We start from the raw sequence: 19,839 nt of genomic DNA on the forward strand, positions 1-19,839 counted from the left end.
AAAGAAAGGCAAAAAGATAATTAAGTACAGTGTACATAATGTGCATATAAATGGTAAAAGACTCAGGGTTGCTGTTCCAAAACATAGACTGATTGTCAATAAAACTGAGACCAACTGTTTAAATAAAAGGTCTCTGGGTAGTACAAATGGTTTGCCCTCAAGTACTACCCTAAAGGTTGGTGGTTCAAACCCAGCCAGTGGCACCACAGATGAAAAGCCTGGAAATCTGTTTCTGTAAAGATTACAGCCAAGAAAACCCATTGGAGCAGCTCTACTCTGTAACACATGGGGTCGCCATGAGTTGAAATTGACTTGATGGCAACGTGTTTGGCTTTTTGTTGTTATTGTTTAAACAAAGTTAAGCCATTCTCTTTTCTCCCAGAGTTCTCAGTCTTTCAATGTATTAATTTTTATATAGGAATATAGTATGAACTATTTCACAAACATAAAATCCTAATAGATGGGAAAACTTATACCAGAGAGGTGTATTAATTTGCCAACCTTGCATGCTAAAGAAGTGGCAGAAATGGACTTTGACAGGAGAAGTCTGGCTTCAGAGCCCCTCCTCCTAATCACCATGCCATCCTGTAATGCCATTTACATTGGGTAACGCTGATGGTTATGGTGTGACTTTGCATGTGTGATGTCATTTAATCTTCATTCCAATACCATGAAATAGATTAAGACAGGACATTCCAGGTACAAATACATGAAACCCTATTAATCAGGCTTTCTATTTCAACTGCACACATTTCCTTCCTGCTTGGGAATATTAAGTTCAAGGGTCCAGTTCCTCCAGCAGCATCTCCTACTCGTTATAGTTTACGGCTAGTTGGTGATAATTCCTGTTTCTTGTGCTACTCTTAGCATTTCTTTCCTCTTTTCAAGTATTTGGATGATCTAAGAGCAGGACCTTAGTTTTTTTCTCAAGGATGTCCAAGAATCTCCCTTACGATAATGTCTAAATATCTTCTCTTCCTTTTGTTAGGGACAAGATGGCAATGTTCAAACATCTGTCTTTCTGTGACCAGAGAAACTAATGGACCGCAACGTTAGGTCACACATAGAAACAGTCCCTTCTCATATTGTGGGAGGAAAAAAATTGGGGGGCAGACCAATAAAAGTATACAGCTTTTGTCCTGAAGCTCTTTTTAGAATGTTGGAAATGAGATGAAAGCATTGTACTTTACTTTGATAATTCATAGTCTGTGTGAAGATTTATGAATTAATCCTGATTTTGTTGAAAAGTTGGGTAAGCTCTGGTTGTATTTTCTAGAATCTAAAGGAATGTTATTTGTATGCATCACCTGCTGTATCAGTGCTGTGTTACATATTCTGAATGTGAGAGTATAAATACTATCTTTCCAACAATTCTTTGATTCTTTGATATTATCGCCTCTTTTCTGAGGAGAAAACCGAGATCATAAAACATAACTTGCAAAATATCCTGCTAATTTTCCGTATCTATGAAATGGTGATAATAATAAATAACACTTCACAGGTTTTTATTGTTAGGATTAAGTAAAGTAACACGTACAAGGCTTTTAGTTCGGTTCTCAATAAATTATAACTATGATGATGATGGCCATGATGTGACTAATGCATGTTCATCTTTTCTATACGTGCATTTCATATACTTTATTTATGGTACTTATCTGCGTGGATAAGAAAATTAAATGCCAACAGGAGCCAGACAGGCAACATAGATGGCTATCAGGGATTGGGTATAACATGATAAATAGGATTGCCCAGGCCTAAGCCCATTGCCATTGAGTCAATTCCAACAGATAGTGACCCTATAGGACAGAGTAGAACTGCCCCATAGGGTTTCCAAGGAGCACCTGGAGGATTTGAACTGCCGACCTTTGGTTAGCAGCCGTAGCGCTTCACCACTACGTCACCAGGTTTAGGGATATGCAAACTAGAAAACAGTTGTCTTTTCTGAAGGAGGGTCATCATTCACCTCCAGCCATTTTCTTGACCCAAGACTTTAAGCTATTGTTTGTTAAGCAGGGTTAGCAATACTTACTTTGTAGGAGAGTTGTGACTATTTAATATTAAAGCAGTCTAGCATTGTCCCTGACACTTAATAGGCACTAAATATATGCTGGTGCTCTTACTGACTCCTATCCTTTTTGGCTTGCCTCTACACTAATTATATTAAATAATTGAACACTGATTCCTCACACCTTAGGGGAGGTAGAATGGAGAAATATAACTCACTGTCACCAACCCATAATGATAGTTCACAGTTGTGCTTCCAACGTCATAGTAGAAAGAACGCACCAAGGAGCCAGAAACAAAGGTCTTTGCAGAGGAATGATGAGAAGCAAGTCTGGGAACAAGTGTCTACACTGCCCACTGTTGAGTCTACTCAATGGGGTCTAGCTCTACCAAAAAGTGACATTACAGAGATTATGCAGACCAGACTCTTAATGGTAGAAAAGAAGACTGTAGCCCAAAAAGTTAGATGGATTGTCCAAGATCAGGCAGTCATTTTAGAGCCTGTTAACACTGGAGTCCAGTATTATGAGTCTCCTGGCTTCTGCTCCCTGCTAATCCCTTAGCCTTGTTTTTTTTTTAAAGTATCTCTGTCCACAAACTTATGTTTTATTTTCATATTTTCCACTTTAGCAATTTGTCAAGCAAAGATAATAAGAAGAAATAAATTGAAAATTAAAATCAGAACATCAGTAATCGTATTTAGAATATTAGCCAGCTCTTATGCTAGTGGTTGAAATCTCTACATAAAGTCCTCAAATAGATCAATAGCTAATAGTTTACACTAGTAGTCATGTTTAGCAATAAAAATAAGGTGTTAGAATTTAGAAAACATGCATAATCACCACTCTGCTGTTGGATTAGACTGATGTATGGGATTTGCATGACATGTACAAAATACTTGGAAAGAAAAATATGGTACATATTTTGTATACTACATATTTTAAATTTAGCTTCAGTCTAAACCATCTTTCTTTTCCATATCTGTTCTCTGCTCATTCAACTTTATTTTCATCTTTAGAAAATTAGCCAATTTTTATGCTAGTGGTTTTAGTTGTTGTTGTTGTTGTGTGCCATTGAGTCCATTTTGACTTGTATCTACCCCATATGACAGAGTAGAATTGCCCCCATAGGATTCCTTAGGCTTTTTGGTAGGAGCCCCACTTGTTCAGTGGTTAAAGTGCTTGGCTGCTAACTGAAGGCTGGTGGTTCAAAGCTACCAACTGCTCCGAGGAAGAAAGATGTAATCTGTAAAGATTACAGCATCGGAAACCCTATGGAGCAGTTCTCCTCTGTCCTGTGGGGTCTCTGTGTATCTGAATCAAGTTGTTCGCAATGCGTTTTGTTTTTAATCTTTACGGGAGCAGATCTCCAGGTCTGTTCTCCTGCAGAGCCTCTACATAGGTCAAACCACTGACTTTTAGTTAGCAGTCCACTGCTTAACCATTATGCTACAAGGCATTCTTAATACAAATATATAAAGTTTCCAAAGAGGACTAAAGCTAACAGCTTACATTAGTGTTCATGTGTTATAGTAAGTTGTTAGGCTGTAGAAAGCATACTCCTTCACCTGCTACCTCTCTGAACAAAGGCAGCAGCCCTCCTTGTGAGATGGGCCGGTCCAGTCATCCCTTGCCTCTGCCAGCTTTTTTGTTTGAAGTCAGATAATCAAGAGAAGGCCACATGACAACAGCAGAAAGGTGAAGAATCGTCATTAATAACACAACCTGTAAACTGGACCATCAACATCTCTGAGAGTTGACTAGGCATTGTATCTTCCTAATGTTTAGGTAGAACTGAAGCCATTCCATGGTCCCAGTGTGATTTATTGTTGAGCTGCAGTTTAGAATGACTGTGTCTCATTTTGTTTTCAGGATCCCCAGGGCCGTCCAGTGACCATAGCAGCGGGGCTTCTTCACCTCTCTTTGACAGTGGTTTGCATTTAAACGGAAACTCCAGCAACACAGTAAGCATGTTGATCCTCATTAAATTTTATTTTAATGGAAATATCAGTACCCCCCAGATAATCCCTAGGCAAAATTATAAAGATGCTTCACTGCCCAATAGAGATAATTGTGACTGTTTTCAGTGGAAATAATTTATTACATAGATTTATGGTGTCATACCATTGACATTCACTCTTCAGTGTGATGACTTGTCATTTCATTTTAGGATGTTTTAAGCTCATGATTCATGATATCTCAGGTAGGAATCCTTAATTTTGTGATAGACTTCAAAATCTTGCCTCTGATTTATCACATGACCTTGATTTCAGAAATGGCTGTAAGTTATTTTTAAGTGAGCCCATAAGACACATGAAATGAACATTGCAAGGAATTGAAAGGACCTAGAAGTATGAATGCTGTGTACTTGCAATGAGTTTTACTTGCTCCCCAAATCTCCACTCTCCCAAGAAAGCAAGAACTGAGTAAAGGTATGGAGAAGGTGCACACCTCCTTGAGTGTTCCCCTGCAGTGCCTGCACTCAGACTCCTAGCTGTGGGACCTACGAAGAGTCTTCCTCCAGTATATATAGCCCGCCTACCCACTGAGGGATTCATGGCCAAGGAGAATTTAGAATGCTGTTCACAATTTGGGAAATGGTTTATTATAAATCAGAACAAACCATACCATTAAAACGACCACCTACTTTACCTGCTGGTAGAGACTAGAGAAAAAGGTTCATGCTTTTAAAATATTTTTTAAGTGTCATATTTCTTATTCATTTTTAATCTTTTAATATAGAGTGATACTTAAAAACAATTAACTTCAATGTGAGTTATGAAGCAAAATAATAAAATGAATATGCATGACTCACAAATCAATAATTAGAACATTGTCACGGCCATTCATCCAATAGTGCGCCTCCCTGTCCCATTATCTGGCCTGCCCCAGAGATAAACAGCAGCCTGAATTTTCTGTTTATCATTCACTTGATTAAAAAAAAAAAAGTTTTATCTGTATCTATATATTCTTAAAAAATATACATTTAACTTTATTTTGAGCCTTATGAAACATAGTCTTCTGGAATTTGCGTTTTCCCTTACTGTTATATTCCCAAGATTTATCCGTGTTGTTTTGTTTGGGCCTGGATTTGTTTGTTTCTGCTATATAATATTTACTTGTGTGAATATATTACAACTTACTTGTTCATTGTTCTGTTAGTGGACATATGGTTTGTGTGTGTGAGTGTGTGTTTCATTTTGTTGTCATTAAAATCAGGCCTGCCATGAACATACTTACAAATATCCCTTCACTATCTATATCCATAGAAGCAGAATTTCTGGGTACTAGATTTTGCCAATGTTGTATTTACAAAATAATGACTGATTGTTTTCCCAAGTGGATATACCAATTTATACTCCCACCAACACTGTGGGAATTCTGGTTGATCCACATCCTCGCCAGTGGTTAGTATGTTTGGGCTTAATGTTTAGAAGTGTAGTGAATATACACAATATTATCTCGTTATGGTTTTCATTCCATTTCCATCATTACAAATAAGGTTGATTTGCTTTTCGTGTTTGTCTTTACCATTTCTTTTTCTTCTGACCATTTATATTTAAGGTTGTTTGCCTTTTGCTTATTGATTCATTGAAGTTGTTTATATAACTTAGTATTGATATTCTGTTGGTTACGGGTTCCAAATCGCTTCCTACAATTTATAGCTGTCTTTTCATTTATTTGTCCTATCTTTTGGATACCCTGGTGGTGTAGTGGTTAAGTGCTACAGCTGCTAACCAAAAGGTCAGCAGTTCAAATCCACCAGGCGCTCATGGACACTCTATGGGGCAGTTCTAATCTGACCTGTAGGGTCACTATAAGTCAGAATTGACTCGAAGGCAAGGGGTTTGGTTTTTGGTTTTTATCTTTCCATAACAGTTAATTTTAATGTAGCCAAATGTATCAATTTCTTCCTATTACAGTTTCTGGTTTCAAGATCTTGTTAAAGAAATCCTTTCTTATCCTGAACTTACAAAAATATTTGCTTGTATTTTCATCTAAATATTTTAATATTTGAGTTTCTAAAGCATTTGGCATTACTTTTGTAAAATGTGTGAAAGGTAAGGATTCAGAATCATTTTCACGGGTCCCAACATCCTTTCTTCAGTGATTCTCAATGCCGCCTCTACCATATAATGCATTTCCTTAGCTGATGGGCCTGTTTCAGAGAGTTTGATATGTTCTATTTGACAATATCTATACCAACATCGCACTACTTAATTCCATGTATTTATAGTAAACCTTACCATCTGTAGGTGAAGCCATCTCACCATCTCCTAATTAATCTTATTCTTTTCCATCCTCCCTCTTCTTAAGCTTTTTCCTGTGAGTTTTCAAAACGCCCCATCAAATTCCACACACACACACACACACACACAAACACACACACAAATTTGTGGGGATTTTTACTGTAACTGCATGAAATTTATATCAGTTGGAGAGAATGAAAACCTTTGTGAATTCATCATTCCTACTTGTGAAAGGATATATTGCTCCATTCTCCATCTATTTATTTATTCTTTAATATTTTTGATAAATTTTTTAAAATTAATCTTACCATAGGATCGTATGTTTTCCTAGTCTTTTCAAAGAACCACCTTTTGCCTTCCTTGATCCATTGCCCCAATCCTGCTGTTGTTTTTATTCTTATTCTTGATACCTCTTTTCCCTCAATTTTTTTTTTTTTTTTGTATTTGTTGTGTTGTGTTTTTTATTCTTTTTTAAATCTAATTTGACCATGTGTATACTGTAATTTGAGCTTATGGTGATTATTTATTTTTATTATTTTTATTTTTGTTTCTAATCATGTACTTTAACTTTGTATTTGCCCCCCCCCCCCTTTCAGTAGCATACTTCTTTTACCTCTTCTTGATTTTTCTGATTTTTTTTGTTTGAGTGTCTTCTTTTAAATCTCCTCTTCTGGTTTAAAATTTACCTACTCTATTTCCATTCGTTTAGAGGTTACCACTGAAATTTTTACCATACATATTCAGATTATAAAATATAAGGATAACATCCTACCTCCCTGTAGAATAATGTGAGGACCCTATAATACATGAACTGATATCATCCCCTCCTGACTTAAATGCTATTACTCTTCTGTATTTTAAAGGTATTTTTTAACTCACATAAGTCATGCTTGTTAGGATTATTGCATGCAAACAATGTTTGCCGTCTTATTTTCTCATCATGATTTATTGCATTTAATATCCCTGTGCTGTCACTTATATTCTTCCTGAAGTATTTTCACTAGAAGTTCAAGTCTGTTGGTGGCAAGCTATCTATTTGGGTTTATATTAAAATAGGTTATTTTCTGTGAAACTTTTCAGATGGTATTTCACTGTTTTGATTTTTCTTGTCGATACCAACATCTTTGCTTTCAATCTAACCACAGTTCCTATAGAAGTCTTTTCTCTGACTGCTTTTTAGGTCTTTGATGTGGGTGGTATACAGTTGTACTACAGGGTGTTTGACATGATTTTGTTTTATTCTTATTATTCCTACTTTTGATAATTTGCATTTCCTGAATGAGATTCTTGAATTTTATCAGTTGCAGAAAATTCTCTGCCATTATCTTGGAAATGTCATCGCTCCTATATTCTCTTCAGTCTCTTCTCTAGAACTCTGATTGTATATGTATTAGACCTTCTCGTTAGATCAGTTACATCCCTTAATTTTTCTTTCACATTTTCTTGTCTTTGTCACTAAGCTATATTCTGGAATATTTCTTAAGGTTTCTATTTCAATAATATATTTTCAACTCTGTACAGTATTCTGGTTAAACCATCCATTGAGTTTTTTTTTTTTTTTAATTTCTAAGAGGATCAGCCTAAATATGATTCTTCTTAAATGAGAGAATATATACAGTGATTCAGACATATACTTGGTAATGATTTCAGGAAAGAAAATAATATGTGTGAGATGGTATGGATAATTGAGAAAGCAACATGACATAAATATTGAAGACAGGCTGATCTGAGTTAATTTCCAAATGTGTAACTTAGGCAATAATGTATGTTCTAAGGGCTTTGGTGAATAGTCACATTGAAGAGTTATCGTGGGACTTAAAGAAGCCATACAGTTAAAGTGGCTAGCAGAGTTCTTTGAATTTGCTATCTTCTGCTATCTTCATCATCCTTATCAAAAAAAGAGAATAGGAGAAAAAAAAAGATGAAAAAAAATAAAGATGGAGAGAAAAATAGAGAAATGTTGAACTTAAAATTCTCTGTAATTAATTATTCAAATGGTGTCTCAGTCATCTGGTGCTGCTATAACAGAAATACCATAAGTGGATAGCCTTAACAAAGAAAAATTTATTTCCTCACAGTAAAGTAGGCTAAAAGTCCAAATTCAGGGCATCAGCTCCAGGGGAAGCCTTTCTCTCTTGTCGGCCTTCTCATCAATCTTCCCCTAGACTAGGAGCTTCTCTGCACAAGGACCCCAGTTCCAAAGGATGAGCTCTGCTCTCAGCACTGCTTTATTGGTGGTATGAGGGCCCCCTTCCCTCTGCTTGCTTCTCTCTTTTATATCTCAAGAGATTGCCTCAAGACACCGTCCAGTCTTTTAGATTGAGACCTCCCTCACTAACACTGCTGCCGCCCATCCTCCTCATTAACATCATAGCGGCAGGATTTACAACATATAGGAAAATCACACGATACCAGGAAACATGGCCCTGCCAAATTGATACACACATTTTTGGGGGGACATTATTCAATCCATGACCAATGGTTACTCACCTACAAAGCAAACATGTGATTAAGCTGTCTAAACTCCTTAAAAAGAATCTGAATTTCACAGAGTCAAAAATAGTTTTAATATGTTATTTTTAAAACAAATATCAAGACTCAAAATCCTGTAATATTTTTCAAGACATCTTAGTTGGTTTTCCATAGAGCCACACAAATAGCCTAATAGCCAATTTGCTCTGCACTCTTAGTTAATTGAATGTTATGATTTCTATTCTAAAGACTATTTAAAGCATTGTGAATACACTTTGTACTCAACAACGAATTTTATTGTGCCTAACACAATGATAACATTAGAATTAATAATATATATAGACTGGAGAGCAAAATATGTTCTGCTCTGCAATTTGTTGCATTGGAGGAAGGGAGTCGAAAACGTCTTGAGACTTAAATGCTTTCGACGTCTTTTCAATGGCTATATTTCTGATTCGCCCATATTGCTTTCGTTCTCCCAGGAGCAAACCTGACAAGGCAAGAAACAGATTTTGTCACGTTCAGAGCAGCTTTATTATCATAGGAAACCCAGAGTATTGGTTTTCTATCTTACACAGTTGTATAACTTTGACCACCAGATGCGTTTTTCAACCTCTTCTTGGAAGATATCTTCAGTAATGGAGGTGGAGTGGGCAGCATAGATTATGTTTTCTTGCTGACCTTGATTGTTAAAGTAATTCCCTGTCCTACCTTTGACTGTTCAACAACATATATGTGTTATTCTCTGAAACTAAATTGTTAAGTATCCCTTTCCAAGTGGCCACATGCCCTCACTCCTTCCGGTTCCACCTCCTATAAGATGAAGTCTATAGAGGGCCTTTACGTCCAATTTCCATCTGTCCTCTCCCAGCACCTGGGTTTTGCTCACATCCTTTAAGATTCTAAGTTCATCATTTATACATGTTACTTTTGTCACAAGAATCCTTTCTTAACATTCACATTGACAAAAACTTCCATTCACATTAATACTGTCTATTTAGATTTGAAAAGGTTTATTGGAAAATTTCTTGCTGCTTCTATTCTCTTCTTCATTCCCTTTCTTGCAAAATCTGTTGTGACTTAATTGTTATTGGCATAATGTTTTTCTTAAATCCTTTTCTCAGGGAGAGTACATTAGAGAGGTTAATCCTTGATGGCTTGCACGTCTAAAAGTATTTTCCTTTCTCTTGATAGATAGATGGCCCTTTTGTCATATATGGAAACCCTGGTGGCATAGTGGTTAAGTGCTACAAAGGGTTGGCAGCTTGAATCCGCCAGGCGCTCCTTGGAAACTCTATGGGGCAGTTCTACTCTGTCCTATAGGGTTGCTATAAGTTGAAATAGACTTGATGGTACTGGGTTTGGTTTTGGCTTTTGGTTTGTTATATATAGAATTCTTGGATTGCAGACTGGATCCATCAGAAACCATTCCTATGTCTTCACCTTTACAGTGTGACAGACGCAATACTGATGTTAGTCCATCTGATTAATTTTTTTTGTAAGAAAACTCAACAAAAATGAGTAAGGAGCTGGAATTAATGCAACAAAAAAAGGCCTTTTGATGGTAAATACCTGGTTTTCTACTTAGGAGTTTCAAAACATAAATTTGAAAAGAGTGTGGTCATTGAAAAGAACTGAGTAGTTCAAGAAGGACATGGGAAAAAAATCTCAAAACAGAAAATAAAAGGATATGGAAATTATAAGGGAACAAATAAGAAACCTGTAATACAATAGTTACAAAAGGAAAAAGAATCAGATATAGTCAGAAAAATAATTAAATAAAATATTTAAAAAATTAAATTTTAAAAATGAAACAAAAACATAAGTTAAACAAACAAGTAAGTCTGAAGAATAAAAGGAAGGACTGAACCACAGGAGAAATAATGAATGGATGAATGCTTCATAATTGTACATAAATTGTATAATTCTTAAGTATGTAGTGTAATGAATTTTACAGCACTGTGATCAAGATGGAGCCCTGGTGGCACACTGGTAAGAGCTCAACCACTAACCAAAAGGTAGGTAGTTCATATCCACCAGGTGCTTCTTGGAAACCCTATGGGGCAATTCTACTCTGTCCTATAGGGTCACTATGAGTTGGAATGCACTCAATGGCAACGCGTCTGGGTTTTTTTTTTTATATATGATCAAGATATAGCACACCAGAAATTCAAAGTATTCTCTCCAAAAAACAATAACTTTTTTGATCTCTATCACCATAGGTTAATTTTGTCTGTGTCTGAATTTCATAGGAATGGAATTATACTCTTATATCTGACTTCTTTTTCTCAACATTATGATATTGTATATAGCAATAGGTTTTTTTTTTTTTTTTCCATTATTGCTGTACAGTATTCTACCATATGCTGATATCCCAGTTTATTTATCCATTCTGATGATGGTGGACATTGGGGCTTTCCAGTTAGGGCCTATGATAAGTAAAACTCTGTGTTCTTTCTTGTTCATGTCTTTTCAGTAGTTATAGCATTCATTTTTGGGTGTATACCCTGGAGTGGAATTGCGGGGCAATAGGTTATGCATATATTTGGCTTTATCAGATACCGTTACAAAGTTTTTGAAAGTGGTAGTACCAGCTTACCCTCTGGTTTCAAACCCTTGTGAACACTAAGTGTTACATGGTTTCATCAGTAAAGTTAGGGAGATAGCAAACAATATTTCTTGCTAGATAGCAGGAGCAATGCAGTAGCAAAGGAGTGAGTTTAATATATTGATGGGAATTAGGGATATTATTATTTAATCTGGTTCATATTCTTTATTTTTATGATACCAATTTTTTATTACAGCTTGAAACAAAATATTTTCAAAGGTGTAAACATACTCTTGTTCATAAGGTGTTTCTTTTTTAAAAGCAAAAGGAATTTATTCCAGTTAAAGAAACAAAGAAGAAAGTCTAAAATATAGTTTTAAAAAGAAGGAAGAAATTTAAAAAATAATCATTCCATCCATATGAAACTTTTTTCAAATGCGTTTAAAAAAAGATACTTTCTACTTCTGGCAGTGTTTTAGAACAGATGTTATGGAAAGCCCTCCCATTGCAAAACCCTTAGATCCTACGTAAAAGAGTATACACTTTATTACTTGGCTTACATGAATTATGGGGAATCTCCAAGAGTTGTAAGGACATAAGCTAAATGTAGAGTGTTGAGCTGTAAGCACTTACTGAATGTGAGGAGCTGCCCAGAGGATTATCTCTCTCAGCCGGTGATCCACAGTCTCCATCAGAAGTCTAATCCTAGGGTGAGCAGCAGGGAGGGAGACAGGCAGAACTGGATATTTCCACATTAAGTTAGGAATTCTGGAACAGGGTTAAACTGATCCCACCTCACAGCAAAAGTAAGTGAAAACCCATTCAATTTAGGTCCTGTATGATCCACAAATTAACTACAAGCATGCGCTTATCGGGAAAAGTCATCAAACCCATAATAGAAAAATATCACTATTGATGAAAGTAAGTAGAAAAGAAAAATAAAACAAACAAACAATATTGGGGCTTCTAAAACACCAGAATTATTAGACATAGAATATAAAATAACTTATGTATTTTAAAAATTAAAGATAGAATCAAAATATGAACAAGAAATAAGTGACCCAAAAGATGATTAAAGAGATTTAATTATAAACCCAACAGATAGACTAGAAATTAAAAATATAATTATTAAATTAAGAGATCAATTCACTAGTTAAGAAGGATGTCTGACAGAACTGGAGAGAATATGTAAATAGAACACAGATCTTAGGAAACTACCAAGAATGTGGCACAAAGAGGCAAGTAGATGGGAAGTATGGATGATAAATTTTTACCTTATCAGAGTATTAGAATTATACACTATAAAGAATGGAGAGAAGGGAATATCCAAAGAGGTAATGGTTCATAATATTCAGAATAAACAAGATATCCAACATACACTGATAGGGAAATCCAAGTCTAGGCACGTCACTGTGAAACTACGGAACACCAAAGACCAAAAGCAATCTTTAAACCAGCTAAAGGGAATGCAGAAACAAAGAAGTGACAGCAGATTTCTCAACAGCAACAGTGGAAGCCAAAAAGTAGTCCACAATAATATTTAAAAACTATGGAGGGAAAAAAAAAAATTGCTCTAGCTTTGTAATCCTCACAAAATCATCTTTCAAGAATAAGGTAAAAATAGAATTGTTCATATAAACAGATTCTGAGGGATTGAGTCACCAACTTTGACTAACAGTTTTTTTAAAGAATGTATTTTTTGGGAACACACACACACACACACACACACACACAAAAGATCCCAGAAAGGCAGTTGGAGATTAAAAGGGGGAAGAGGACTTGAAGCACTTACTGGTGAAGATCAACGACCAAAGCCTTCAGCATGGATTACACTTCAGCATAAAGAAAACAGAAACCCTTACAACTGGACCAATAAGCAACATCATAAATGGAGAGGAGACTGAGGCTGTCAAGGGTTTCATTTTACTTGGATCCACAATCAGCACCCATGGAAGCTGCAGTCAAGAAATGAAAAGACACATTACATTGGGAACATCAGCTGCAAAAGATCTCTTTAAAGTGTTGAAAAGGAAGGATGTCACCTTGAGCACTAAGGTGCACCAGACTCAAGCCATGGTATTTTTCATCCCTTCATCTGCATGAGAAAGCTGGACAATGAATAAGGAAGACCAAAGAAGAGTTGACACCTTTGAATTGTGGTGTTGGTGAAGAATATTGAATATACCATGGACTGCCGAAAGAACGAACAAATCTGTCTTGGAAGAAGTACAACCAGAGTGCTCCTTAGAAGCAAGGATGGTGAGACTGCGTCATCATCATCTCACATACTTTCGACATGTTATCCGGATGGATTTGTCCCCGGAGAAGGACATCATGCTTGGTAAAGTAGGGGGTTAGTGGAAGAGAGAAAGACCCTCAAATAGATAGATTGACACAGTGGCTGCAACAATGGGCTCAAGCGTAGCAATGATTGTGAGGATGGCGCGGGCCCAGGCAGTGTTTTGTTCTGTTGTGCACTGCATTGCAATGAGTTGGAACCAACTTGACGGCACCTAACAGCAACAACAACAACAACATTAATAAATAGTAAACATGTAGGTGAATCCAAACAAATATCATTTGTAAAGGTAACAATAATACTTATTGCCTTAGTCATCTAGTGATGCCATAACAAATACCACAATAGGGTGGCTTTAACAAAGAGAAATTTGTTTTCTCACAGTCTAGTAGACTACAAGTCCAAATTAAGGGTGCCAGCTCCAGGAAGGCTTTCTCTCTCTGTTGGCTCTGGAGGAAGGTCCTTGTCCTCAATATTCCCTTGGTCAAGGAGCCTCTCAGGCCCAGGGACCCCGTGTTCAAAGAACGCGCTCTGCTCCTGGTGCTGCTTTCTTGGTAGTATGAGGTCCCCAACTCTCTGCTTGCTTCCGTTTCATTTTATCCCTTGCAAGATAAAAGGTGGTGCAGCCCACACCCCAGGGAAACTCCCTTTACCTTGGATCAGGGAGGTGACCTGAGTAAGGGTGGTGTTACAATCTGACCCTAATCCTCTCAACATAAAGTTATAATCACAAAATGGAGGACAACCACACAATACTGGGAATCATGGCCTAACCAAGTGATACACACATTTGTGTGTGGGGGGGACACATAACTGAATCCATGACACTTATGCTATTGGCTAATCTCTTAGGTTAAGAAACAGAATAGAGAAGGAATACCAAACACAATAACATATAATTCAGTATGAGGTTATTGGATATAAAGCACTCGAAAGTTCTTATTTTGTTAAAATACTTAACTTCACAAATTAAGTCAGGTTTACATAATAAAACATTATGTTAATGATACCCACCTAATCAGTATAAAGATAAATGGAATGAAATAGAGCAAATTAATACCCCTCCAATACTCCTTAAGTAAAACACACGATAAAATAAATCAATAAATTATATACAAATTATTTGGAAACCCTGGTGGCGCCATGGTTAAGAGCTATGGCTGCTGACCAAAAGGTCGGCAGTTTGAATCAACCAGGCGCTTCTTGGAAACCCTATGGGGTAGTTCCACTCTGTCTTATGGGGTCGCTATGAGTCGGAATTGACTCTAGGGTAATGGGTTTGGTTTTGGTTTTTATACAAATTATTAACTGTTGGGGGAAACCCTGTTGGCATAGTGGTTAAAAGCTGCAGCTGCTGACCAAAAGGTTGGCAGTTTGAATCCACCAGGCACTCCTTGGAAACTGTATGGGGCAGTTCTACTCTGTCCTCTAGGGTCGCTATGAGTCAGAATTAACTGGACAGCAGTGGGTTTTGTTTTGTTTTATTAACAGTTGGAGTAGGAAACCCTGTGAGACCGTTCTACACTGTCATATAGGATCTCTGTGAGTTGGAATCAACTGGACAGCATACAGCAAAATTTAATTATTTGTATATACTTTATTCCATCTCTTCACTTTTGACCTTGTTGAAATTTGTTTCCTGCGGTTCTCTTTTAAATAGCAAATAATGAATTATTTTTGTGTTGTGTTATTTAATAGATCTATGGCTTTTTATCTAGCAAATTCAGTCAGTTTATGTGTATTTTATTAATCCTCTCTTTGTAATCAGTTCTGCCTTCTTAATTTTGATCTTCTATTTTTTTATTTTTTATGAGAGCAGATCTCCAGGTCTTTTCTCCTATCGAGCTGCTGGGTGGTTTCAAATCATCAGCCTTTTGGCTAGCAGCTGAGAGCTTAACTACTGCATCAGCAGAGCTCCCAGATTATTAATCAGCAATATCAGAAAAATAGACTCTAAGGCAAAGTGCATTTTAAGGATAGAAAGGATAAATTTCAATTTCTCAGAAAAGATACAAGCATTCTTAACTTGAATAACACACACACATATTTATTTAAACTGTAGAATTGTGAGAAATTGACCAATCCCCTGGTATAATACAGGGTTTCAATAATAGCTCTTGCAAATATTGAAAAGCCAGACAGACACAAAATTAGCAATAATAGATTAGAACAGTAGAGTTAACAAACTTGATCACATAGACATAGAAGTTGTTCAGCCTAAAGTGAAACCTTAGCACATATCATTTACAGTGGTCAGTCTTTAAATGCATTCCCTGTAAAATCAGAAGCAAAAACCTGGAAACAATCTAAAATGCTCATCAAGTTAATAACACCAGTGAAACAAATTTCAAGGTTTTGCTCCAGAAGGAACCAGCCCTCCTGCATTTAAGTTTTAGTCTCCTAAGTGGCGCAGTGGTCAAGAGCTCGGCTGCTGACCAAAAGGTCAGCAGTTCGAATCCACCAGCCACTCCTTGGAAACTTGATGGGGCAGCTCTACTCTGTCCTAATAGGGTCACTATGAGTCAGAATGGACTGGATGGCTATGGGTCAGTTGCATAGGGCCTGGGAGGAACTCTAGCAGTGTCTTCATATGGTCTTTTGTTTTTGTAAAATTTGCAAAAGGAAGATATTGTTACCAATGTATCTTACCATCATGACTCCTCTTTTATCATACTTTTGTCATAACGAGGGGTGTTGGGGTGACTCTGGACATTTTTGAGATCCAGAAGAGGAAGTTTTGTTGAGGGTGTATCTAACCACAATTTTAGTGCACTCGAATTGATCTCGTGAGTGCCTTAGGTGTGCATTCTTTTCCTTAAAGTAAGCCTTCTAAAATTTTATCATCTTCATACCTCACAAAAGCTTCATCCATCTGGGAATTCAGGAGATTGGTTATGGGGTGGAGAGAAGCCGACTGTGGCAGTGGGGTAAGAAAGATGCGGTGGCAGCCATGATGTTGTAATTTGTACGTTCAGTGGTAGTTTTATGGGTGTTCATTTTAGTTTTATGTTTCATATCTTCATATATATGTATGTAAATATATATATTATTTGTCTATATCAACTATAACATAAAAAATCTTCAAATGCAGCAGGTGGAAGGTGAAAATGTGCTAGGAAGACATTCAAATAAATGACTTAGAACTATCTTAAAATTTGAGAAGGGTTATTTTTCAAAAGATAGTAAACAGCTATCTTCCCTATACACTAAAGAATACGTATAAAAATAAAACAGCTGTGTACAAACAGTACCTCTGTTAAAACCTGAAAATGGGCTTGGAGGGATGTCAGGAATGACCTCCCAGGAGTGAAGATCTTCCCACACTAAGTATAGAATTTGTGAAATTGTGTTTACAGGGCTGCAACAGCCAAGTCAAAACCAAGATAAGCCAGTGATTCTGGTCTGTGGGTTCTCTGCAGAGGGAATTTGATACATAGTTGTTGACAAAAAAGCCTTGTTTTATTGTTTGTGTTTGCTATTTAGGTGAATTTGAAAAAATCCAATTGAGTGGCAGTGTAGCAATATTTCCAGAGAGCAGGCACAAAGATCATTATGGATCGCCATGTCTTTTGACATAGTAATTCCACATCTGGGAATTTATTACAAGCAATGTTCTGTAGCAATATTAAGCCATAAGAGAAACTAATTTGAACCTATCTTCTCAAGAATAGAGAAACAATTAAGTATACGGTGATACAGTCGTACGATGAGATTTTTCAGGGTTTTAAATATAATTTTACCAATAATTTTTATTGACTGGAAAATACATTATGTAAATTTTCAAAAGTATATATACTGTAGGATTAAAATCATTTGCATAGGTATAGAAAAATAAAGGATATATGTTAAATGAGATAATTCTTATCTCTTGAGAGTGAGATTTCATTTCTCACCTTTATATGTATAAAAAAAACCCAGTATATTTAGAATAATAATATCCAATACTTGTATGGCAGTTTTTATACATTATGAATTTTTCTAAGTTTTGTACACTTATTGTTATTACTCTCTTTTTACAGAGGAAAAATAAAAACCCTAAGGCATGTAATAATTAATTTATCAAAAAGTCATCTAGTACATGGCAAATTCGGAATTTATGCTGTAGAGATCTGGTTCTAGAATACTACCTCTCGTAGTTAACGCTTACATACCATTCACTATGTACTAAGTGTTTTTAAGCATTTCACATATATTAGTACATATAACCCTCACATCATCCCTATTAACTAAGCCCTTTCTAACCACCATTATACAAATGAGGAAACTGGAAAATTTAAGTCACTTACCCAAGGTAATAAAACTCGTAATTGATGGAGTCAGAATTTGAACCCAGGCAGGCTAGCGCCAGAGGGAATAGTGCAAAAGACATGATTGGATGATTAAAAAATTTATACTTTATAATCATTCTTTTGTTAACTAGCCATGATTGACTATATATGTGCTGTATATATTTTCTAGTCATTGGAGATTGTGGTAGAAAGAATAACGCCCCCACCAAGATGTCTACCTCCTAATCCATATGACCTATGCATATGTTACCTTACATGGCCAAAGGGGTTTAGATGATTTAATCAAGTTAATGACCTTAAGTGGAAATTACGGTGGATTTTCCTGACTGGCCCATTGTAATCACAAAAGTCCTTGTAAGAGAAAAGAGGAAAGCTAGACAGTGAGTCAGAGAAGGAGATGTGACAGCTGAAGCGAGGGGTCAAAGTAATGGCGTTGCTGGAAGTAAGCTACAAGCCAAGGAATGTGGGCAGCCTGTAGAAGCAGGAAAAGAAATGAAATCTGCCCTAGAGGAACAAGGCCCTGCTGGCATCTTGAGTTTAGCCTGCTAAGGGTCATTTTCACACTCCTGACCTCCAGAACTGTAAAATAGTAAATATATGTTGTATTAACCCACTTGGTTTGTGGCAGTTTGTTACAGCAGCCATAGAAAACTAATACAGTGATAAAAAATGAAAATCATGTTGCCATAGAATCATGGAGAGGCTTAAAACTTGATGGAAGAGCTAAAAGATCTTTTTTAAGAAGGATCTGCTCATTATTTTACAAAATTTTGATTTTTTTGTTCATGTAAATCATTAAGTTTTTTTCCTCAAATAATTTTATTTATACCACCCTTTTCATATGTCAAATCTATATTTAATAATTTTTTGCAAGAAAAACAAAGTTGATTTGTTCACTTTGGTGCATAAACTATATGGATTATAAGATTACCTTCATGCATGCATACATTAACCTCTGAAGCCCCCGATTTGATTTAATAATATTATATTTTTCTAAAAATAATGCTTGAACATTTTGCTCCTCTTTTTCATCGTGTTTCTTTGATATTTCACTGATCTCTATTTAGACAGATTATGGTAACTGTAAAGACTTGACTTGCCTTCCAAGTTAGCCTGATTTACACCCTCCCAGAGGAGAGTTTAAGAAATATCAGACTTTTTTTTCCCATTCATTCATGTTTGATGAAGATATTTTTAATGTAATCATGGCATAATGATTTGATTTTGAAGAATGTGGCAATAACCCATTGCCAGTTAAAGTTTGTATTGCTTTTAATAATTTTATTGCTGTAATATTAGGTAATTTATACAGATTGAATAGTTCAGGTAGTTAGCTGTTTTTACAAAATTATTAATATTTATGTTTTAAAATAACAGATTAAGCATTTCCACATAAAAGATGCAAAATTCAAATACGAAAATTACTTACATATTTCTTATGAAAGGATAAGACCATACTGCCTAGAGCTTGGTGTTCAGTTCCTAAGATATATGCCTTAATTTAGCTGCCACACAAAACTTTCTGGAAGGAAGTGTTTCCCTCAGTGATAATTTAATATTTGATGCCTAATTGAGCCTTTTCTCTCAGTGCTGGACTTCAGAGAAGAAACAAGCAAATAATTCTTTTAGTCAGCGAGGAACACACTTGATTAAAAATCTATACATATAACACTTAGGGAGAAGATGTTAACGTAGTTTTTGCAAAGCTGAATGAATTTTCCTAAATTATTTTTCTAAGGTTAGTTTTTAATTGGTTCCTGAATAACCTCGGTGGCCTCGTCTAATAGATCAAGACAAAATAACAACAAAACCTCCCTTTGTGTTTGTCCTGAGGTTTTAAATAGACTTCCGTATCCTAATCCATTATTCTGCTTGTGCTGAGGCCGTTTAGTTTAAGTGAACGGTGTGGCTATTATGGAAAGAGATCATCTGTCCTCTATAGAGATGTAATCTCATGACAGGTATCAGGATATAAGGC

At 36.1% G+C, this 19,839-nt stretch overlaps 1 protein-coding gene across 15 annotated transcripts in view; it reads left to right on the forward strand.

Moving 5' to 3' along the window:
- Window positions 1-19,839, forward strand: part of SNTG2 (syntrophin gamma 2) — a 459,193-nt gene that overhangs the window by 239,656 nt on the left and 199,698 nt on the right. For all 15 annotated transcript variants that reach the window (XR_007519511.1, XM_049902600.1, XM_049902596.1 and 12 more), the window contains one exon: window positions 3,876-3,967. Coding sequence is in view for 14 of the 15 variants with exons in the window: in XM_049902600.1 (XP_049758557.1) it covers window positions 3,876-3,967 (92 nt within the window). In the remaining variant the exon portion in view is untranslated. The remainder of the gene's footprint in view (window positions 1-3,875; window positions 3,968-19,839) is intronic.

Source organism: Elephas maximus, chromosome 12, assembly GCF_024166365.1.
Source record: "Elephas maximus indicus isolate mEleMax1 chromosome 12, mEleMax1 primary haplotype, whole genome shotgun sequence".
Taxonomy (NCBI): Eukaryota; Metazoa; Chordata; class Mammalia; order Proboscidea; family Elephantidae; genus Elephas; species Elephas maximus.